General features: G+C 41.2%; 1 protein-coding gene across 2 annotated transcripts in view; it reads right to left on the reverse strand.

The window, feature by feature from the left end:
• MEGF11 (multiple EGF like domains 11) overlaps positions 1-1301 on the reverse strand; it is a 184150-nt gene extending 182849 nt beyond the window's left edge. For both annotated transcript variants that reach the window (XM_084213617.1, XM_084213616.1), the window contains exon 1: positions 1226-1301. In XM_084213617.1, the coding sequence (XP_084069743.1) occupies positions 1226-1286 (61 nt within the window). In that variant the 5' untranslated portion in view covers positions 1287-1301. The remainder of the gene's footprint in view (positions 1-1225) is intronic.
• Positions 1302-24384: the final 23083 nt, after the last annotated feature.

Below are 24384 nucleotides of genomic sequence, written 5' to 3' on the forward strand. Positions count from 1 at the left end.
TGACAGACAGGATTCTGAGTCATGAAATTCAAGACTGTAATAAAAGTATGTGGAACAAATGCTGACATGGTATTGACACCTGAGATATTTGAAGGTAGGTACATACTTACCATAGGAAGGATTCCAGCAAAGACAATAGGTTGCAATAAGTGTTTTTCAGGACTTGACTAACAGCATTTTGCACTTCAAAAGATCAACTTATTACACTTTCTGTAAAATAATTCTAATGCCTTATCTCAAAGGGCTGGTGATTTTTCACAGCCCAGACCCCTTGAATATAACTGTTTGGCAAAAAGGTCACTGAAAATGAGATCAGGGTCCATTCATGGTTTTCAGCTGCTCATGTATTACAATATGAGTTACAGGAACTCAGATAAAAACATCAACAGAGCTAAAAAGAAATAGCTGTAAGCACAGAGCCAAGATATTTGAAGTTAGCTAGATAATTGTATCATTTTCACATTTATTTCATGGCATTATAAACCTGTTAATAAAATTTGGATTCTGATGCTGATCAAAATCTCTTTGTGTTTTTCTGGTGTCATAATCTCACAACACAAGATTTAGACAAGAGGTCCCATCTCCACTCTCCTTTTGAGCACATGCAGAACACTCAGAAAGCTGCAATACTGAAAACATGTGACACTAATGTACAGGGTATTTTTAATTAACAAAGCTCCTAGGCGTTGCTGAAAGATCCAGTTTGATTTTTGTCCCCCCTATATTGACCTAAAACACTCCAGAGCTCTGTATTTATTTATACAGTACAGTTGGGATAAAGTTCTTCTGACATTTGAGAAGCTTTAAAAAGTTAAATTGTTGATGGGAACCATTGTGAAAAAAAATGAGATTTTAACTCATTTAACTCTTCAAGTAAGAACTTTCAAAGGTAAGAGGCAGAACCTTTACACTGTTGCTTAAATTATGCGGTAGTTTATTCCTGAGTGCTCTCAGTTCCCCTAATTCCTTAACATTGGTGAGTACTTGCATTAATTACTCCCCAAAGTAAGCTCTGATTCAAGAAGGCACTAAGGGACTTCATTAACTCCGTCCCCAATGACTTCAGCCAAATTTTCCCTACTTACTTGAGATGCACATATCCAAACCACCCTGAAATATTCCATCCCCGCAATTCTGCCTGCAATCAACCCTAATGCAACAAATGTTTCATTGATCTCCAGCTGCTCCCGAGCCCCCTGAGGGTGCCAGGGCCCTGGGTACGTACGGATGCAGTAGTCCCCGCTCTCGTAGTAGCCGGGGCAGCACTGCGAGCGCCGCCGGTACATCGTGCGCAGCCCCCTGCGATAGGCGGTCTTGTAGCTGATCCTGCAGCACGAGACACAAAGCCATGGGACACCATTGAAAATCAATGCCTCCTGCTGCAATGATATTTGTGTTAAATTATAGTAAGGCTAGCATTCAATAATTATTTTTAAATGCATGAAAGGTTTTTGATAATAAACGCCACAATAAGGGAGGAATCGATACTTGTTTTGAAGCTTGAAATATGACTCGTGTTATGAGCACCGTGCTCGTGACAGCCACTGGAGCTCTTCCTGGGGCAGCTGCTGTCTTAAAACATTTTCCCAGTCCTGCTGCAAGGGCAAGGAGTTTCTTCAAGAATAAATGATTTATTTTTGCACATCAGCAAGGTCAGATCTCATCAGTGGAAGGAACAGAGTCTTCTGCAGAGACCACTGTGTCAGCTGCTACACAAAACCTTACCACAGTGGCAACTGCTCTCAATACAGCTTGAGAAGTTAACCCCAAGTGAATTGTTCCTGCTTGCTAACCCTCCCAAGGCACTCCTACCTTGCAAAGTGTCATTATAGTCCCAGTTCAGTATTTAAATCCTGTTTTCCTCACCACAATACTGTAGTCCACAGAAATCAAAAGGTCTTTAGCATTCTGAAGCATTCCTACATTTATTCATAGCTTAACAAGGATACCGCCATAGAAAGGTAATATTTAACTGCATATTTAACAGCAAACACTTCAAAACAGCTTTGCTAGTTTATGGAAATTACCTCAATTGAACAGAATCTATTGTCCCTCATGTTGGATAAACTGATCGAATTTACTCTGCTGCATTCCAATCTATACAATATTCCAGAAAGCTCTGCAGCTCTGTTCACTTCCAAACACTGTAACACAGCAGCCAAAAAGCCAAGTGCCACAGTCCCACTGGGATGGTACTGAACAGCCAACTTGCAACTTGAATTCATGAGAGTTGAGATAGAAAATGGCCTCTAAAACCCCTTTGAAAGATTGTGAATATTAGTGGATATTTATTAGGATGCTTTGGAAGCAGAATGAATAGAACAGAAATATCCTGAAGCCTGGGAAAAATTAACTCTTTGGTACAAGTTTTCATTCAGTCCTAGAAACAGACCCATCTTCATTTTACCTGATTTTCAGTGCAGATTTTGGTGCACTAATTCTAACACAGATCCATTTCTAATTATCACTAACCCTCAAATGCCTGATTATTCACAACTTAGGAGGTGCATGGACTTCCTTTTATGAACCTGGACATGCACTGGTCACTTGGAAAAGAGAGTTGGTCAGGGAACAGACACTTCCAATCCCATGGCAGGGCCAGTGGAATAATTCATTCTCCTGGATGGCCCCACAAGGGACTGACTATCACTTATCTCACCCAAACTTCAGGCAAAAATCTCTGTATTTCTACTCAGTGCCCTGGAATTCCAAACACACATCTTTGTGTACACATCTATATTTTAGCACCACAAACATTTGGATAAACAAGAGGTGTGTGAGGAGATGAGAAGGCAGCAGGAATCTCAGGTTTCTGAGGATGAGCTCTTACCTGTGCCTGGTGCACTTGAACCAGTTGAGGATGTCTGTGCATCGTGTGTAGTAGATCTGGTCAAAGGGGTGAGCGTAGGATTCCTGCACGGTCACGGCGTAGCTGAGGGTGGACAAGGAAGGAGGTGAGAGGCTGTGAAAAGCTGCAGTTCCCTGTATCTGCTGCTCATGGAACTCCAGAATGAAACATATTTACATCAAGAATCTTTGAAATTTGGGTATCAGCAAAGAGCAGAAAAGGGCTTCCTTCTGCTAGACCTCTTCTTGAAGTTTGGTAATGTTTGGCTTCATTAGTGATATATCACTGTGAGCTATAAGCCATTCTCTTTTAGGAAAAAAACCAAATATTACTAAAATTCATGGAAATTAAGAAGGTGAAAAGTGAATGGATATGGACAAAACCTGGGCAATTTGGTGAGAAATCACTGAGCTCCAACAGCAGCAAGAACTGAGCAATCCTCCCAAAACACCACTTAGCCATGCAACAGGTTCTATGTTCATTATTGTTTGGGCCTCTCACATGATACCAAAACCCAAATCTCATTTTGGGGCCAGTGGTGGCAGAGCAGTGCCCCACAGCAGGTGTGTGCAGTGCTCAGGGGACTCCTCTCTCAGGTGCTGATCTGGACACAGGGCCCGCTTTATCAGACCTACACCATCTTTGGAGAACAACACACAAATCACCCCAGGCAGGTCAAGACCCAGGAATTAGATCCTCTAGGTCACTCATTATATGGATTGTCTTAATTCTGCAGCTGATTTCCCTCTCATCAGCAGGACTGCAGATGTGATTAAGCCCTGGGAGATTGCACCCACAAGGCAATACCAAGATATTTGCTTGGAGGGGTTGAGTGGCTTGAAATCGAAGATTGGGCTGTTCCTGCCTGGCTTGTCATGTCCCTTCTAGACAAGCCAAGGCTCCCCTGGATGCTGCTTTGCCCTCTGTCGCTGTTTGCTGGCTTTGACAATAATGTTTTTACTTCTGCTAATGCCAAAATATAAAATATTTACATTGCTCATTATTAATGTAAGACAGTAACACTTGCAAATCTCAATTATTATTTTACGATCCCGTTTATTATCCAGCAATAGCCCTAACAATCTTTTCCCTTTGATTTATTAACATCTAACTAACAAAGTCATCTTGGTCAGTACAACCAATCAATTTTGGTATTTAATTTTTGTTTCTCCTTGATTGGGTCTCTAGGTTGCTGACTTTCTTCAGACAAAATCAATATTTTATTCCTGTGCTCTGAATGCACTTCCAGCACGCAGACTGCAAAATCCCTTTCCTGTACAGTTTTTGCTTTGCAATTGCATTATCTACAATGAGTTAATTCTCTAATTAAGGCCTCAAAACATAGTCATTAAAGACAATTCTATTTTTACCTTTGTTAAGGGGTGTATTTTGCTGAAGTGTACAGCAATTCAGATTTGTGTGGAATTGAACCAGAGAGCAGGACTGGAAATGTAGCAAGTTAAACGGAGAAGTACAGGACCTTTAGCCTCTGCAAACAGCCCCTGTTGAGCGTGAACCCCATCAAAGGCTGTGGGTTTCTCTGTGCTCACAGGAACTGGCCTGCTCAGATCCACTTTTAGGACCAGGACACTGGAACAAGAGAGAGAACAAGAAATTCCAGGGCCTTTCATGTTCAGTGCTTTCGTTCACTCTTTGATGCCAACATGAACTTGACAGGAAGAGCCCTGAAGTTCAGGCCAGACAAAAACAGCCAGGATTCTGCGGCAGGAAGAGCTTTAAACTTTCTTGCTGGACAACAAGCAGAAAAAAGCAGGACAGAACAAGGCCAGAATTTCTGTGTCTCTCTCCATGATGGATGCAAGCACTTCAGCGCACTCCTGTCGCTCAGACTCTGGAGGAGCTTCCCAAAGGGCACAGGGGGATGTGGTCAATAGCTGCAGCCTTAGAACCAATTCCTTGGGATGATCCAAACCCTCCAAGGCACTCCAAAGCACTATTTCTCTAAAGCAGATCTCTTTTCTGAGATGTGGTGGTATTTACCAAATAATGGCTCTCAGCCTTGCTTTCTAAATATAAGAATATGAAATGGATGATTAAAAAAATAAAAGTTGGCAGGTTACACATTACCTTTCCCAGTGACTACAAACATTTGGATCATCTGGATTTAGGGACAGAGTAGTTTTGAGCAGGAAAGTCAGAATAAGCCCTCTCAGAATCCACTGGAACAGCACAGGTGCCACCATTGTTGTACCTAGAGAAAGAGAAGAAAGTAGAGCCATTAGAGACAATTTTGAAGAAAATATTCTTCTAGGCCTTTTCCTCCTTACTTTTGTGCAAATCCAGATACTGTGGAGCTATTCAGAAACTGGAATACTTGAAAAAGCAATCAACTAAACAGTAAAATGCTTTAAAAGTTCAAATCCATTCTAAAAGGAATTTATACATTTAAACCTAATAAAAGCAATGAATTTGATGATTAAGCCACCCAAGATATTGATAGCCCAAATGATTCTTCCAAAGAACATTTCTGATACTGATTATTTTTATGACAGGCTGTCTGTACTGACAAATAAATCACTGAGGTATTAAAGCAATCTATTCTTCCATCAACCTACAGGCAAGTGGGAGAATACCCAAATGCCCCCTTTGATTTATTTAAATGGGGTTTACAGGTGTCAATATGGTCTGGATGTGAGGCTCGTGCTTATCGCATGATGGAAAGAAAATCAATGCACTCCTCAAGCCCTGGATGGGGAACCACTGAGAATTACAGAGGTCAGTGCATTGGGGCACATTACACAGAATACTGAACATGAAATAAAAATATTTGCATTGAAGCTGGCAAGAGGTTGTACAAAATTCACTGGGTGTGGTCTCTTCATCACCTTCCCGTTCATCTGTTAAATGTACTGACTTACATCTGCTTGGGGCTTTGAAACCAAAGTTGTGGTGTTGGCCTAGAAGTCTTCAATGACACTAATCAAAAATTCAAAATAGATAGAAAATAAAATTGCTTTTTTTGTAACAGCATTAGAGGTGTTAATCTGTAAAACATTAAGTCAGGAAAAAGTATTTTTAAATATCCATTTCAGGCATTTACACGGACACATAATTCACCATTCAAATCAGAAGTCCTAGAAATTATTCCTGGCAACAAGATTGCCCTAAAAATAGATTGAATCTTCATATGATCATCAAAAAAAACACATGGCTCATTGCCTCAGGGTCCAGAACAGCAAAGGGATGCTAAGAGGTTTGCTCTGCAGGGCCCTGATATACAGCCCAGCATAAAGAAGCCATCACAAAGCAGAATGAAGAGCCAGGAAACTGCTCAGAAATTGCCTCCTGACCCAGAGCCTTCTTAGCCAGTTCAAGGACACCCATTGCCTTTAGTGGATTCAAGTCAAAATCCCAATGGGAGCAATAGCTCATCTTTTAAATTATTCCTAGAGCACTGCTAAACCCAAAGATAGGTCTTAAGCCATGTAAGTCATATTAATGTTAATTAACATGATTTAATGCTAATGTTCCTCATGAAATGGTTTCAAGTCAAGGAGTGATCATTTTTTACCTGTGGGCTTTTCCAGAGTCCCACAGCAACAATGCAAAAGCTTAGTCTGGAAATCCAGAGGGCTGACAAGGCAAGGATGTGTTTGTGGAGAAGCCAGTGCCTATCCCTGTCCTGGGCACTGTATGTCCATGGAGGAAAAGTGTCTGCAGGGGCTGAGCTGCCAAAAGTCCCAATGTTCCAACAGTCAGAGCTGTGGGAGAGTAAAGCTGAACATTCCCTGAGCACAGCATGGACAATGGATGTGAACAACCCAGGGATGAGGCTGCACAAACTGGCAGCCCTTTAACACAAATCCCTCCCAAAATGCCTTTAATTGTGACACTGGGCAGCACTGCAATAATGCCAAAGCACAGGGAGAAGAGTGTTTTGGCACTGTATTTCCAGGCTGTAATTTACCTTTACCCTCCTTCTTCATCCTCTGCACCTTTGGTACAGGGCAGGGCTCAGCAAATGGGGCTAAAGGAAAGTTCCTTCTGATGGGCAGGTGTGGGCAAAGCTGCTCCAGGAAATGCAAATCTTCAGAGAGGGCTTAAATCTGAACACAGCTCTGTGCTCAGTTTGTTAACTTCTGGAGAGCATCAACAGCCTGGGTCTGTGCTACATTAATTACAGGCAGAGAGGCAGCCTGACTTTAAATCAGTAATTCATTGCCTGCATTTGCTTTCCATCAGTTATCAGGAACTGAAAGGTAAATAATAATTAATTCAAGCTAGAAATCAAACTTCTCCCCCACTCCAATTTTTTCGCCTTCAGTACCAGTGAAGCCAGTGCCCTTGAGTTTAGGAGAAAGCAAACCTTCAAGAAAGATTTGCTTAGACTACACCAGATGCTAAGAAAGAGGCTCTTAAGCTCACTCATTCTTGCTGAAAACTACCCATTCTTTATATTGAATTTTATATATCCTTTATATTAAAGTCCTCCCTACAAAATAAAAATAAATGAGAATAGAGCCCTGCTGCCTCACTCACTCTAAAGAGAATGAGGTCTAAAGCAGCCCCATATTAGAATTCTGTAGTTCTCAGAGACCTCAATTTGTTCTTAAGGAAATGATGCCTCAGTTTAGTTTTTAAATCAAACAAATGTCAAAGAATTATTTATAAGCCCTAATAGCACACAGAAATTTTTTTGCTGTGTATTAGAAAGAGGTTCCAAACTGTTTTCTAAACTTTTATTGCTAATGCTCTGTTATTATCTGTTTGTGAGGGAGCTGCTTTGTGTCATTAATTTCTTAACTTTGTAAGTCAGATTGAAGATCAGAACCATCCAACTCCCCAAATCCAGCAGAACCTCATTCATCTCAAGTGTCTCTTTTTGTAACTCAAGTGAAATATTTCACTTTGATCACTGCTAATAGAAAAGCCCTCACACCAAAATGGAATAGTTGCTATTAAAGGAGTAGGAATAAAACTCTAAAAATAGGAGCACACATATTAAAAACCAATATCAAAAAAAGAATCCAGTAATGACATCTAATGCTGGGATTTCAGCTTTCACTGCTCACCACAGCACACAGGAAATTCCTGCCTCAAATTCAGTGTTTGGGGCAGATTCTCCAAGGAGGCAGCACCAGCCTTGAGGGGGACAATGCCTGTACCTTCATTAAAGCTGCAGCCAAATTATTGCAAAACTCCCAGTGTCTGCCACTCTCCCAGGACAGGCAGCCTGGGGGGCTGAACACCCAAATAAAAACACAAAAGTTGTCTGTGCAATCCCCACAAGGACTCGGAACTTTTTGTCTCTCCAGGCCTGATTTTTCTTTTCAGAAGTGAAAGAAGTCAATTTAGGTAAAATTTGGGAAGAGTCTTTCAATTCAAAGGACAACCAGGTGGTTATTCACAAGTGTCTCACTCTGTTAATTATAACTGATGAGGTATCTGCTGCTCCTTAAGCCATTTTCTCCCATCTTCCTCCTTTCTGAAAAATTTCACTAGTTCACCTACAATATTGATACAAGCCATTGGTTCCATAACAAAAGAAAGCTCCAAATCCTTACTACAGAAAATCTAGTGGGTGGCAAATCATTAATTTATTTGTCTGTGGAGTCTCTTTACACAAAACCTTCTTTGAGGAAACTGCTGGGGTTTGCAGAGACCTCAAGATGCAGATGAGCCTTTAAACTTCATGAACATCAGTGTGGAAAAAGCAGTACCCCTGAGGGTAGGACCTACCTGCAAAGAAAATAAGATCTCAAAGAATCCTTGCTAGGTGAAATAAATATCCTGTAAAGCTTTTTCTAGATGTTGAAGACTTGGTTTTGGTAATGTTCTAGTGAAAAAAAGACCAGTGTGTAATTTAAGTGGCTGAGGGAAAAAAAAAAGAAACCCAAAACTTACAGGTTCAATTTGTCCTCTACTTCCATGTCTGACAGGCTGGAAAATCTAACTAAAAATGACCATTGGAGACTTTCCTGTTCAGGGCCTGAAGTAGTGAAACATTTCTTTTTGACATCTCTGTCATAAAATATTTCATAACATGACTTTGACATGAAATTCAAAAAGAATTTCCAGTCCATGACAGAGTTCTAAATTGAATGTTTTTCCCTCAATTTGGGATGAAGTGAGCTCTAAACCAAGCAAAAAAACCCCCAATTTTGTGTCTAGCTGTAAACAGAGGTGTCTTTCACTAGCAAACACCTTTCTTAAATCCTTCTGTACTTTTGAAGATCATAAAGTTGAAATGTTTATGCAGTCAGTTAACCTAGGCTGAATTTTCCCCACAAATTTCCAAGTGACTCATTTAGCAAAGAGTCATGCTACAAAGTCTTACCTTAAAGTGCTAAAAATTCCCAGTGGATCCTGTTTTTACAGATCCCCAGCACATGGAGACACAGGGCACATCAACGGGAGAGTGGGAGAAAGCTCTTGGGAAGTCTCTTGGCCCTGTGAGCAATCAGGAAAAACAGAAAACTGGGTCAGAGGAAATGAGTTTGGGAGTGTGAAAAAAAATCAAGGCAGAAATGGGACAAAACATTCAAAATAATTAGATAACAGAACATAATTGTGCTATTTCAGACCAATCCCACCATCCTGCTTTCAGACAAGAGTAGGAAACTCAGAGAGTGGAAGAACACATCCTTCTTACACTCTTACAGCCTCCAGAAATTTGTTTCCTGTCATTTCCTACCTAATTTTGTTCCCATATAGACTTTTCCTTCTTTAACATCCTAACCAGAAAGTCCAGTTTCTTTCAGGAAGTTTGATGTGAGACCTTGCAAAAGTCTTCTGGAAATCTAACTGCACCTTCTTGATGCTCATGTTTATTTTGATGGGCTTCTGCAGGTTAAGAAGGCTTTTCAAAGCCATGCTGATTCTTCAAAAATGTATTACATGTGTCAAGATAAATAATTCTGTTCTTAACTCTTGTTTCTACCAAACAAGAAAATGAGGTGTGCCAAAATGAAAATGGATCCTAGTATTTGTGTGGGAGCAATTGAGGAAAATGCAAGAGAGTGGTTGAGCCAGGAAACAAAAGTTGGATTTCACTGGAGAAGCATTAAAGTGACGGAGTGTTTGCTGATTACACTATTTTAGTCTCTAAGTAGTAGCAAGCTTCCAACAAGCTGCCCTTAGTGGCATTCCTTCTTCTCATCCCATCTGAAATTTTCATGATAGTTTAGGCAAGGGATCATTTAAACACACACTTCATTTGGCTCCACATCAGATTTTGTTTGAAACAAGCTGTTATGAAAGCTAAATGAGGCCACGAGTTTCAAAACTGATCAGGGTTTTTTGGATGCCTCCATTTATGATTAATAACTTGAGATACCATGAAAGGACTGGATAATTTGCAGAGCTCAGGATACCTGCTCAGAACAGCTTGTTTTAATCTGGGCAGTCAAGAACAAATCCATTCAACCTCACTAGTCACCTCTAAAAGTTGTTGTCATGACCAACAGAAATATTGCCAGTGACAGGTTGTGGTTTTGTTTGTTTTTTAATGAAAATTTAAAGCTGTTTTAAACAGATAAACACTTCCAGGAAGGATCAGGTACTGAATACAAAAGCACTGACAATGTGATTCTTATCATGTGAGCACAGAGAAATTCAAGTGATGGAAGAAGTAGCAGAAACAGCAGCCTGTGCCCTGGGCTGCTCTGTTCCCTCTGCTGGCACCTTGCACGATTAATGCGGGAGACAGGAGACAAGAATTAACATGTAATTAACACGACTTGGGAAATGAAAGAATGAACACAAAAGTCTCAGATTTTCACAGTTTATGGGGAAATCCTGCATCTGAGTCCTGTGTGCTCAGTCTCCACAGCCATGTCTGCTGCATCATCCTGTGAAGTGGGTGCTGTTCAGTACCTACACAGGAGCCAATTCCATTTCCAAGCTCTCATTTCAGAGGCTCTATTTTAAAGCCTGAATAAACACACCAGGGTCATCATTGCTGCAGTGCCCTCATGGCTCTCCCTTACACCCTCTGAGCTACAGTTGCTCAGTTTTCCAAAACTGGGCTGGGGGGCCGATTTCAATGGAATCTGAACATCCAAAACTCTTAAGTTGCTTTAAATTTCTAAGCTCTAAAATATATCAAGTGTGAGTTGTGCTTGTTGGAGAGAACATTGTTACAGTTCCAGGGATAACTTATGGAGTCTGCAGATCTGCTTCAGTGCGAACGCTTTCGGAGCTGACTTCTGGAGTCATCAGGAGCTTGGCCACGGCTAAGTGAGAATAAATAATGAAGTAAGTGCTGCTTAATCTATCAAGTGTTATTTTTGGAAGCTCAAGATTGTTCCTTCAGTGCTCTCAGAGGAAAACTGGGTCAAAATACCAGTGATGTGTCAGAGGCAAGGAATCTGGGCAATTACTTCAGTTATGGCTAATGAAATATGTTTATCAAGACAAAGGCTGCTGGAGGTGTCTGGGCCTCTGCTTAAATCCCACTGGCAAAGATTCCAGGCCTGACACTGGCTTAGCAGAGTGGGCTGGGCTGAGGTGGCTCCAATTCCCCCCAAGTTCTGCATCCAGTGTTTTCCCTCTGAGCACACACAGAGCACTGGGCTCTGGAACTTCAGGTGGAATTAAGGACAGGCAAGCTCTCAGCGTCTCAGGATCTTCCCCAGGGGAAGAGGACTGGCCAGCCTGCCAGGTGCTTTGGAAATAAGCTTGTTACAAGCTGATAAGTGTTAACACACTGAGGCAACAACGTGCAAACATGTTTGGCACTGCCCATCCCCTCCATGAGATTGTCACCAGCATACAAAGAGGTGCAGACTGGATTTTGTCAGTTCTTACACGAACTCCATGAGCACTTGTGCAAAGCACTACTACCTATCCAAAAAGCTATTATTCACCACAGTGCTAAACTTCTTTTTCTTAAATAATTGAACAGTTAATCAATAGTCCAGCAGAAATATAATGAAAAAATTGCATTAACAACACCTAAAAACACTGCTGAACCGGTGCCCAAATCCACATAATTGCTGGCTCCTTTTCAGAAAGGTCAGCTTGGAAAAAGACTTTCTGTGATTTTCTGCCCATAATTTTATACTTGTATACTCAACTACCAGTGTAAAACTGGAAGCCAGCCCTTTGAACATTTGGCCCTTGAAGTTATCAATGCATACTCAAGCCCACTGAAATGTTGGTGTTCTTGGGAGGGCCTAAGCCTGAGTGTCCTTCCAAGCCCTGCCAGGGACAGGGGCTGACCTTCCTCTGGCACCCTCTGCCCAAAGCAGCTTGGTGCTGCAAGGCTACAAAGGCAAAACCCTGGGCCCTGAAGGATTTCACCACAGACATTGTCCTGCAGGCTGGGACACCCTCCTGGGGCAGCTTTCTCTGAACCCCCTCCACTAAAACATGGAAAACAAGGAAAGTAGAAGAGGCACTTTGTGCCTTTGGCTGCTCCCTGCACCTGAGAGCTGCAGCAGGGATGGCAGGAAGGGGCCAGGCTCCGTCCTGTCCACTGCTCCCAGAACTCTCACCCATGGAATGTTAAAGCTGCTGGAATCTGTGTGGGGAGTCACTCTGGCTCCTGATTGAACAGAGTATTTATATTCCCTGTCCCATGCCTTTTCAAAGATGCCTCCACAGACATTCCATCAGGAAAGAGTCTGACACTCATCTAAAAGCTCATCACTGAGGAGCCAAATGAGCCTGAATTGAGCTCACACCCAGCCACCCACCCAGCCCATGTGCAAGATGGCAAACAATTACAGCATATGCCTCCTGAGCCACTGAGAGCAACAAAGGCCTTGAATCCCCAGAACACCCAGGATAAATAAAGCAACCCAAGTGCTACAGCCATGCCCAGATGAGGAATAATGTCTCTAAATATTTCATTTAAAAACCTCAACTATTTATTCCAACAGACTTTGTTACAGCATTTAAAGAGTGCACATAAAGTTGACCTGAAAACCAGAGTAACAAGCAATAAAATAAAAGGATGTTCAATAGACACACCATGAAATAAATTAACTGTGATCTGTGAAAGTGCTGTGAAAGTCAGAAAAGAAAAAAAGCCATTTGAAAATGCAAAATATCCTTTACGGTTATATATTTTTTAAAATTACTTCTATTTGTCAAGAACAATTGACCCTTTCTTTTTGTCTTCATTTATCTCAGAAGAAAATAAAATGAAACAAACAGCAAAAAAGTCCCAAGTACAGTGAACAGCTGAGCCAGGGACAAATTAAGCAACACAGATTGATGGCTGTTGATCTACAGCAGTACCACCACATCCCAATGCTACAGCTCATATTTCATTTAAAGACCCATCTCTTCTTTTCCAGAAACAGTGCAGTATTTATGGCAGAAGGCTGATTTGCAAGCCTTGGAGCTGCACTGAAAATCCAGATTCAGTTTTTCCAGTGTGGCTTTAAAGTTGGTGAATTTCTTGGACTTTCGAGGTACCAATCCAACTAAAACAAAACAAAACACTGGAATCAAATTAGCACTGGAACTAAAGATGTATTTTTAAAAAATGCTGCAGACAGGGAAAAGCTTTTTATCTTCACTATCTTCACTAGGCAGAAAGGAAATAATGTTTGCTACCTCTGCATCTCCACCTTTATTGACCCCAGTGGTCCAGCTGCACATTATCCTCAGCTTCAGCTCTTCTCCTGGGGCTTTTCCCAGAGCTTTATCTTCCCTGGCACTCCCTATTACAGCAGCACACTGGATTCCTCCTTCTGAATTCCATTCTTCTCTCAGCCTCTTGAAACCTTAATCTAAGAGTTTTTAATTTCATAGCTATTAAAGACATTGATATCCCAGACAGAACATAACTTTTTCTGTGGATGTCTGGTGAGTGTAAGATAAACGTTCAATCAATTTTTAGATTTCTAATGGCTTGAGAATTAGAGTGGCCACGTAAAAACTGCCAATTTTACTTGAAATACAAGAGGTTTCCTCAGAAGCTGCAATAATCCTTTGTGCTTTCTTGTGTTTCTTACAGACACATCTGGAACACTGTCAATACTGGAGGATTGATATTTGGTTCAATCAAAGCCTCAAATTAGAGGTCCACAAAATTTATCTGGTTTCTAGAGCATGCACAAATCTGTGAGAATCAGGCTGCTTACTCGGGTGCTGGCTATAAACTGCCAGATTCAGGCATCCAACATGGAAAACAGGCTGAACAGATGTGCCCTTTGCTAGGACACAAAGCTGATGCCACGGAGAAGGTGTGTGAGGAAGATCTTTGGCAAGACGAGTGCTGCACATCAAGGGCTACATCTGGGCTGGGGAAAGTCGCTGCAAGAAGCAAAATCTCTCTGCAAGCCAGACTAAAACTTGGATCTCTCAAGCACCCAGCATGAGGGTGAGCCTCAGGCTACACCACCACAGAGGCCCCGGATCACTCTCAGTGCAGCAGCTGCACCTGAACTGAGAGGGGTCTCAGTGGGTTGAGATGGGCAAGAACAGCAGCTGCAAATGCTCTCTGATAACAGCCAGGTCCATCAGTTCTGTGATTGCTTTCTCCTCTCTGTGCCCCAAACTCCCAGCAGATCTAAAGAGCCCTCCAAAATCTCCTCACCTTTCCAGGAACCATCACAGACCCTGTTAGAGCAGTAACTGCAGAGATAAACGAGAACATGACCCCAGCTTTATTTAATTTTACATCACCATGCAAAGCTCTCGACTCTGCTGTCTCCATGACCTACTTTATCTATTGTTTATTTTTTTTTTCTTTTTCCAGGAAACTCTTCATTAAGGATAAAAGCACCTGGCTTACAGTAACAGGGCACTGTGCAACATGTCTGTCAAAAAGTCAAGGGAGGAGCACTCATAAACACATCAGAAAGAAAAAACCCACAGAGAACTGCAGGATTGCAAGGGAGTATCTTAGGTGGAAGAAAGGCAAAGAAGATGCACGGGCCAAAGTCTCTACTGGTGTAAATGGCTGAAGTCCATTGAGTTCTCTGTGCCAGTTTGAATCTGAGGAGAATTTGGATGTGCCAGCTCAGTCCGATGCAGATGGCACTGGAGCTACTCAGGTTAGAGCCAGAGTCTGTTTGCTGGCAGGAAAACAGAGCTGGGAAAACCACTATGGACAAAACCAGACCTGAACAAATGGTGTGTGCAACTGCCTTGGCTTCCTCTTCCCCCTCTTCCTAAATTTGACACTAAAAACTTATTTAGCTGCTTTGAGAAAAACATTAATGAAAATTATAAAAGAGAGAGTTTATGGGGAAATTTTAGGACTTAATTTTCTTCATTTTCAGATGTACTAATTAAGGCTTTTTCCTACCAGGTAAGACAAGCACAGTTTTCTCTGTGTTCTTTTCACATCACGCATGTACCATCTGCTGAGTCCTCTTACTGAGCCCCCTCCATAGCTTGTTCTCAGCTCCACTACTCTCAGATGACCAAGGAAAGCACTTCATTACCAGCTCTTCATCAATATCTCAGCAGAGGCAAAAAAATCAGAGCTTAAAAATTGCTTACATTGCTTTGAACTTTGTGTAAAGTTTACCAGAGCTCAGTGTGTGTTGAGGTTCTCTGAGCAAACACCAGTTATCCTGCTAACCAAACCCATCCTCCTCTCCAAAAGTGGGCACAGGAGGTGCTGGCTGGCAGGAAACAGGGGAGCTCCCCATTTTCCTGTCCCATCAGATACCAGCTTCAGCACAGTCAGGAAAAAAGCAGAAGCCTTGAGACTTTTGGCTTTGTTAGCACCACACTTGTGGAAAACTTTAATTTGTGTGAGCTGATGCTGATCTCCCTTGCAGAGCACAGCAGCAATGAAGGCTTTCTAAACTCCCCACAGATTATTCTCCTCCTTCACCTGTTCCAGTTCTTTAGGTGCATACTATGAGTCCTGTTTCCCTCTTCAGCCATTTTTTCTGACCATCACCTTCTAGGTGTTGCTATCTCACACACTGCTGTCCAAAACCCCTCCGGAGAATTCCACTTAGAATTTTATGGCAACTTCTTCTCAGATCAACAGCCACTTGCCACATCTCCTTCACAGAACTCACTACAGGCAATTGTATCTCTATTTATTTAAACTTCAACCCAACTCAGTCTCCAAGGGAACCTGTGCAGTTTCCACGCTCTCAGCTATGAATTCCAGCACCTGCTGGGACTCCAGGAGTGCCATGAGCCGCAGAGTAAAGGGTCAAGATTGTATAATTTAGTGATCCCTCCTTTGCCACAGAACAAACAAGTTTTCTCTGTGCATGAAAATGTTTGAGTGGAAGCAGGACAGGTGATTGTAAATTCTCCTCTGGCCACTCATTGGAATCTCAGTAGCCTGCACACCACTTTTGTGTCTTACCACCTCTTCCTCCTCCTTCTTTCTTCCATGGCACTGCTTCCTTTCATGGAATTCCTTTTTTCAGATATGGAGAAGCTAAACTCCAGCTCATCTCCTCCTAACCCAACTCTTTCCATGATTTACTGCTGCTATAGCTGGGCCACACAAAGCTGGAGATGTTTAACAGCTGTGTATGAGCCAGAGAAATTACTGTCCAATTAAAAACTGCCACAAGGGGTAAACAGAAAAACACAACACCCAAACACCTGAATAAATCACTGATTACTAGTTTATAACCTGGGCTATCCAAAGAATCACTCCTTACACTGATTTTTGAGGAATGTGCTGTTAATACACCTTGAAATATCCTCTGGGTTTCCTACCAAATGGAAAAGATCCCACAGTGTGTCCTCCTCATCTGCTGAGGAATGAAAGCCCTCATCCTGTGCCAAAGCAGGCTCAGGCACAAACAGATGCAGGGAGAGGATGTGTTTTGCTCGTCTGTTTATTTGTTTAAGCTTGGAGCCCACCCACCAGCCCAGACATTCATTTCTCAGCCTGTTTCAATTCTTTGATTTGCTAACTAGGAAGTCAAACAGAAGGTGGGAGTAGGAATGAGTAGGTGGGAACAGAGCAGTCAGAAGTTTTTAGAATGTTATTCTAAGACCTTAAAATCTGAAATCGGAAGTTGATTTTTAAAAATTACAGTTAATTTCTCATTGTTCAGACCCTTTCTTTTTCTCAGAATACTGACTCTGACCAAGACCTTTATCTGTCTGTAAGTTACTCCTCTGAAGGATTTAGTCAAAATCCTTTAACACCTCAATGAAAACAGGCACAAAAAGGCCAGCTGGAGTCTGGATAGTGGTTTAGCTCTAAAAGATGTTCAAACTTCACAATCTAAACAAAATATTTACGAGTAATGTCTCACCTTATTATCATGAATTGAGAGTAAATTGAAATTTCATGCAACTGAATAGGCTAATCACATACACAGACACATACTTTAAAATCTAGGCTTTTCATGTTCTTAAGTATAAGCAATTAAGGGTAAGAGTAATGTTTCATAATTATGTCATTGATCTCAATTCCTTTTCATTTTCCTATGAAAGCAGTAAACTTACATAAGACACATCTGAGGTTGCTCCTGTTGCTCAGATCCACATTTGTTCTAATCAAATATTCACCTCATGGCTTGTTTTGGGTTTGGGTTTTTTTTCAGTTTTTGCCTTCACATGAAATTAAAATTTGGAAAGTCTGAATGTATCATTAACTTTGAAAAAAGTACTAAAAACTCATTTAAAAAATAAAAAAGTCACAGGGAGCTATGGGAAATTCTGTCTTAAGCTGGCCTACTAATTAAAATCAACTATGCCACATTATTTCCACTGTTCAAAAGTATCCGCCTACAGATCTAAAATCTTTTCTGAATGATTAAAATCAGGAATAAAAAACCCCAAATCTCTTCCCTCTTTCATGTGGAGGCACACAGAACACACTTTTGCAGCTTTCAGAGTCCATTAAAGCATCACCTTTGAAAACAGATGCACAAGCAGGCCCAGGAGTGATTCATGCGGGCGGGAGGCTCAGAACTGCCAGCGACTCCTCATGTTCAAAGCACCCCCAGCAGGCTCAGCAAGGTCCACTTTGGATCCCTTGTAATGAGGATGCTTCAGACCAGAAAATCAATAATATAATTAGTAAATGGTATGTTATTTCTCAGAATCTTGCTGCAACTTATCTGCCTTTGATCAAGCCGAGTTGACTGCTAATGACATTTAATATTAATTAATGAAAATGCATGTGATAAAAAGTCCTTTGGAGAATCATCTAATTATGTACCACAAAAAAATGAAGTCTGTAATAACTGCAATTTATGTTTAGATCAATGACTATTGTTTAGGCCACTCTGAGAAGACATTGGGTTATGAGTTATCTTTAGCTCTGCTTTCTCCTGCCTGAAGGAGCCACTTAGAGCAGATGAGCCACGTCATTAATGAGCTTTGTCTCATTTACAATGCCAAGGGCTGCAGGTAAATCCTTCCTCAGCTCTGGGACAGCACCTACAGAATATTTGATGAAATTCACTTGTCTTTTGACAACAGATGATTGACAGCAAACCATCATGACTGAAGGTACTGACAAAATAAATAACTGTGGAGATTAGGCAGGATTTCAAAGGAACAACTGCAATCCTTAGGGAACAGCGATTATAGAAAGGCAAAGTATTTCATTAACTCCTAGAAATGCAGCACTTTGCTACCTCTCACTTTGACTGCCTGAGACCCCAGCTACTGAGAAACATTTACATTTAAAAATATTCCAGTTTGATATAACTTGTCTAAGTAACTTCTCATGATTGTCAGGCACAGAAGAAAGGCAAAGGGAAATTTTTCATTATTATGAAACACTGCAGGATTCACCAGAAACATCGTACCTGGTTTAACAAATCTGGTTCTAAACTAAAAAGGAAGGGTGGAATAAATACATTGTATTAACAGCATAGGGCAGATTCTATTAGGTCCCATTTCCCAAGACATTTTGGCTTTGGGGATAAATATATATAAATTGGGAAATATATATCCTGATACTCTTGCTTTATATCAGCCATGTATATTAACTGACCCCTGGGTTTGGTGAGATTATTCTAATCCATAATCTCAGTACACACCTGATTTGCAGCAGCCTTTTCTAGCCCAAGTGAGTAAAAAAGGAACAGCTGTCATATGATCTCACTCTTCTCTCTAATAACCATACAGAGAAGTAGAATAATCTTCAGAAATTGTCAATATTCTTACAGCAGCTCCGGCAATTCCACATTGGACATTGCCTGCTGTTCACTGGCACATTCTTGTCAGTGTGAGTGGGGAACACTGAATTTAGAAGTAAACTATGGTCTTCAATGATCTGAATTCCTGGGGGAAAAAAAGATAATCTTGCTTCACCTCTCCCAGTTTGGTTTATTTTGCAAGACAACGTGTGAAATTGCTGAGAGCAGAACATTGGCTAAATAGGTGCCACTTGTTCTTGCCCCAGATGTGAAGGAGCTGGTTGCTCTCAATACAAAGTGATTAATGATTGCTTGCAATCAGCCCTGGAAATCATTGGCATTGAGTGACAGAATGGTTCTGTGACATCACACAGCCTCACATCTGATGCTTGTTCTCGGCCACGTTGCTCCTCGTGCTCCACTTTTGGCACCATGAGTGAGCTCAAAAAATGATTGCCTTTACGGTGTTCATGAATAAACAAGTTTTCACATGAGAGAGGTTTCTATTTCTTTCTGCCAAATTTATTCTTCTGTTCACTCGTGACCTCTCCCATTCCCACTCTGCCTTGTAGGAACACCGCTTTGTACAAAGGTTCTGACATTTTTCCCTCTCTGCACAAAAACACCTCATTGAATCTACCCTGGAACACTTGAGTGCAACTAGATCTCTGTTCTCCTCTGCCACTCCAAATGATGAGCCTCTACCTCACAGCAAAGACTGACATTATTTTAGTTAATTGCAGTTAATCTTTGTAGTTGCTGTATTAAATTTCTTGCTGTTTTTACAGTGCACAAGGTCATCCAGTTCTTCCTCTATTAAAACCCACTGATACTGAGAAGCTCATTAGTTCCCCACATTAATCATGGAGTGCCATTTGAGCAAGCAAGGAACAGGCAAGAATTCTGATATCTGAAAGCTTTCCCAGCTGAAACCCCCAAAACATAAAAAATAAGGGGGAAAAAAAAATACAAAGGATTCTAGAGTCAAGCATTCAAGTTACCAAATTCTTCTCAATCCTATCAAGTTGTCTTTTATCATCAAAACTTTACATCTAGAAAATAGAAATGCAGCCTCTGGGTTCTGCATTCATATTAATTAGAGGCTAAAGAGAATTTCATGAAGAAATAGCTGAATGCTCATAATTCAGTGTATAAAAGTGAAACTCAGCTTGATAAACCTGCTCCCTGTATTTCATTATTTGTGTTTTGCTTCACTGTAAGGTGTTCAAGCATAAATAACAGGGAAGAACTCCTGCTTGGTAAATAATCTGTGGAAATTGTTAGAGAAGTTTTTTGGCCCAGTCTGCAGTGGATCCTTGTGCTCAGTGCCCAGCAGAACCAGTATGACCAGTATGACCAGTATGAGCAGCACAGGGCAGGCTGGTGAGTGCTGGGAACCACGGCAGCAGTGACGCCTTGGAAGGAAATGATGTTTAAGTCTGGAACGACATCATAACTGTCAGAGCAATTTTCCACCCTGGTAGCTGAACACCTGAACTGTTGCTTGTTTTTGCAGTGGGATTATTCCCAGTTTCTCTCTGCTCAGCTCTGAATCAGCTCAGAGATGTGTCATAAACAATGTTTGCCTCAAAGAGCCACATGGGCTGGCACCGAGGAGGGACTTAATGAGGAGACAGTAGTTCCATAAAAAAAATAAAAATAAAGACCTTGGTTCATTTTCTGTAAACATCTGGGTTGTAAATAACTGTAGGCAGGATAGCATTAGACTGCCTCTGACTTAATGTCATAAAGATTGAGTTCTTAATTTTAATTTAAACCCACCATAATTTTCAGTTTGCATGGGAACATGATCTTACAGTCTGTTAGCAGGTACCTCAGAAATGTAGCACAAATTACAACATTCTTACACTTTTCAGAGGAAAAACTGAGTAAACATCTGTATTTGTCAGATATTGTTAAAGGATTTTCCTAGTTCAGTAGCAGTGCACAAAGAAAGTTTGATTTCAAAATAAAAACCCAAGCATCTTATATAATATATCAATTTTCCACATTCAAAACAGTTTGATTATTTTCATGGTCTAAAGGAAATCTTTCTAAAAAATGTGAGGTATAAAAGAATTATTTGTTTCCAATGGTTAATCCTTCAAAAAGCCACATGGAAAGAGACTCAGGATGCAGAAATCATTAATGGTGGAGCAATTGCTCAGTTCTATTCCTAGAAACAAAGAAATAAGGCTGCAGCTGGCTCCCAGAGGCAGGTGAGCTCTGGCTGACCTGCCAGGAGGACTCTGAAAAGGTCCATTCAGAATCCAATCAAACTGCTGGTGTGGGGAAGATAAGGCTTGAGTATAATTTTCCAGAAAATACTCTTTAAATGGTTCCAGTCACATTTTTCTACTTGATGTCTTTCTTCAAGCTATTTTGATTCCTGTTTTCATTTTCCTGGAACTGCCCTGAAAGAACCAAGTGAGTCAGTCCCTGACACCACCAATCCCAGTGCCCAGGTAGGGATGGAGGTGCAGGAAGAGGATCTGTAAGGAGCTGCCCTCTCTGCAGGGGTGGATGCTCCCCACACCCCACACCTTGCTCAAGCCCAGGTGGGTAAAACCCAGCCCTAGCACAAATACAGGGCAACACAAGGCAAGGAAAGCACCAGCTGCCAGACCAACCTCTAGGGAAAAACCTATCCTTCCAGGAGCCTAAAGTGTCCCATGGCTGTGCTGGTGGGAGCCCAGGCTGTCCTCACTCCTGATGAGAAAAATTCCTTGTGGATCTGACATGGAACCTTAAGGATGCTCAGTGCTTCTTCATTTTGTTGGAAAATATGCAGAAGAAACACAACTCTAATACAATTTTCCTTTGCCTCACTCCTAAGGAATCCTGTGGAGCCCTGAAAAAGCAAGTTCAGTGTGTGAACTCTTTCTTTCTCTGATGTGGGTGATCAGCCAGAAGGTTGTTGGGCACCAGGCCAGGGGCAGGGACAAAGAAATGAATGAGAGTAGAGGTAATTATAGCACTTATTTCGATTAGGTGCAGATCACCAATGAACTCTTTTGCCACTTGTTTTCTCCTCAGGGAAATCTCACTTTCCCAGCTTTAATTTAATCATGGGAAAAATATGTCAAGTATTGATTATAACTAGAAACTAAAGTCTACTACAAGCATGTTCACATTAACACTTTCACTCAGACATGACCTGGAAGAAATCCTCTGTTTGTCTTTCTTCATTCCTGATTCCAGAACAGACTGTCTTACAGAGAACAGCATGTTCAAACTTACAAACATCAGTTTGGGTGATGAAAAGTCCAGGAGGGAATTTGTTAAAGCACTAAATTTACGTTGCTTGTGATTCTAAGTGTAACCAAAAGAAACATCTTCAGCTCTGAGAGCAGAACACAATAAAGCCTCTGAGGAAGTGCTGCATATCAACACAGATTGCAATTTATTGCAGTTTGAAATAATATTCCAGACAAGTCCAAAAGTCAAAGAATTTGTCAAAAACGCTGTGAAAATCCTAAAATGGGGCTGTTTGTTCATGACCCTTGAGAAATGAAAGGAACAAGTAACACACAGTCACAATGCATTTAGACTGCGAAGCAGGGACAGGAAATTAATGGATGGAAGGATCTAAAAGTGACACTCTGCCACTTCTCCACAGCTGCCCACCCAGGCCACACTCTGCCCTTTGCTCTTTTGTCCATTCCAGACTCACATGGATGGTACATTTTGAAACTCACCAGTACTAGAGAAAGGCAATAGTTTCTAGTCCTTGAGAAAGTTCCCAAGACGTCAAAGATTTGAAATGAATTCAGACCTTTTAGAGAAGTAACAGTGAATGCTTTACCACACACCTGTCTGTAACAGTTTATGCTATACTGTAGCCCCTAAACTCATTTTGAGAGGCAGGGATTAAGGCCCTTGGCCTTAACCAAAAACAGGCCTGTGAAACTGAGTCAGGTCCCATCCAAATGCTGGCACCTGGAGATGGGCAGCCCTGCTCCTGTGAGCAGGAATTCTCCCTCCTCCAAGGCAGTGCACCAGCTCTGACAGAAAGGTAAGTTCATGTTTGATATTTTGGGGTTAAGGAATCACTGCCAATTGCCTGTGCTCAGCCAGCCCTCACTGATGGCTGTGAGCCCAGCTCAGAGCTGGTGTCAGGGTGACACTGGGCTGTGTGTGCTCCCAGAGAAACCTGCACAGCACAGCCCCTTCCAGAGCTGCTCTTGCATTCTGCAGGTCATGTCATACAGCCTTTTATTGCTGTATCTGTACCTGTGTAAGTAAAAATCTCTCAGACCAAACTCAAAGGAAAAACAAACCAGCTTTGCAGAAGCTTACTGAAGACATTCAAAGGCTGAACAGTTCTACTTAGATTAAATTCACTTTATACAGCCTGGTTTTACTCACAAGTCCTACTTGATTTAGAAACAGCCAGGATTAACAGTATTATGCCTAAACCTCTAGCTGTAGAATGTGATCTCTATGCTCAGTTGGAGATGCCTCCCAAGCCTCAGCAACTACAGAAAGGAAGTGAGAGAGCTGATTTCAGGTAATATTTGGGTCCCAAATACAGGAAAGCTCAGGAAAATTTCTCCAGAGACACAAAATAACAGCCAGTCACAATTCTGATTTTACAGACATAGACTTGCTGGAAACCTCCTGGAATAACAAACATTTTCCCCCTAACCACTCCAGTCACCTGTAAGAAGAACTAGAGAAAGTTCCTGAATATTCTGCCCATGGTTTTGGTTTGAGTTACTAAGTAATGACATTGTTAGAGAGATTAATGTTAGAGCTGAACTGCTCCTTTAGCACCTGTCCAGTCCACGCCTGACAGAGGAAGATAAATATATTTATAACACACAGCAAAGTGAATAACAAGGGGTTTATAAAGTTGTCTCTGACAAAACTGACAAGTTGTAGCTGGCAGCTTTAATCAGCTCCCAGCTGAGCCTGGGAAATTGGAGGGAACTGAGCACTGACCTTTCTGATGAATCTCTGAAGGAAGGTTAAAGTTTTGTTTACTTTTTTAATGGGCAGAGCTATCAAGTTCTGAGACCTTTGGATAAAAGGAGGATTCCTGTGCAAGAGCATTGTACACTGTATTTAACAAAGTTATTACTGGGTTAAAACTGATTTTTTCCAGTGAAGGATATGGCCTAGTGTTCCAGGGATGAAAGTTCCTATAATGCCACAAATAACTGCCAGATGCTGGGAATGTACCAGATATGTTTTTCATGTCTTGAATGTGAAAAATGCAGTAGAATATAATTTAAATTTCATTTTTACAGATCAGTGGTTCTTAAACCACCAATTTGATTTCTTTTTCAACAAGTATTCAGCTCCTGCTTCTTTAGTATGGAAACACTGGGATCTTTCATGTACCTTTACTTAACTAGTACCAAGAAGACAAATTCTTGGTAATGACCAATTATTTGATCAGCTTTTTCAAAGTAAGCTATAATTTATTACATTGCAGTATGTATAAAATCTCTGGGTTTAAAAACTCCTAAACCATCACTCTCTTAAAAATGAATTTCTTGGAGCCTATCTAAGCACTGACAGATCCAG

Source organism: Fringilla coelebs, assembly GCF_963513975.1.
Source record: "Fringilla coelebs genome assembly, chromosome: 12".
Taxonomy (NCBI): domain Eukaryota; kingdom Metazoa; phylum Chordata; class Aves; order Passeriformes; family Fringillidae; genus Fringilla; species Fringilla coelebs.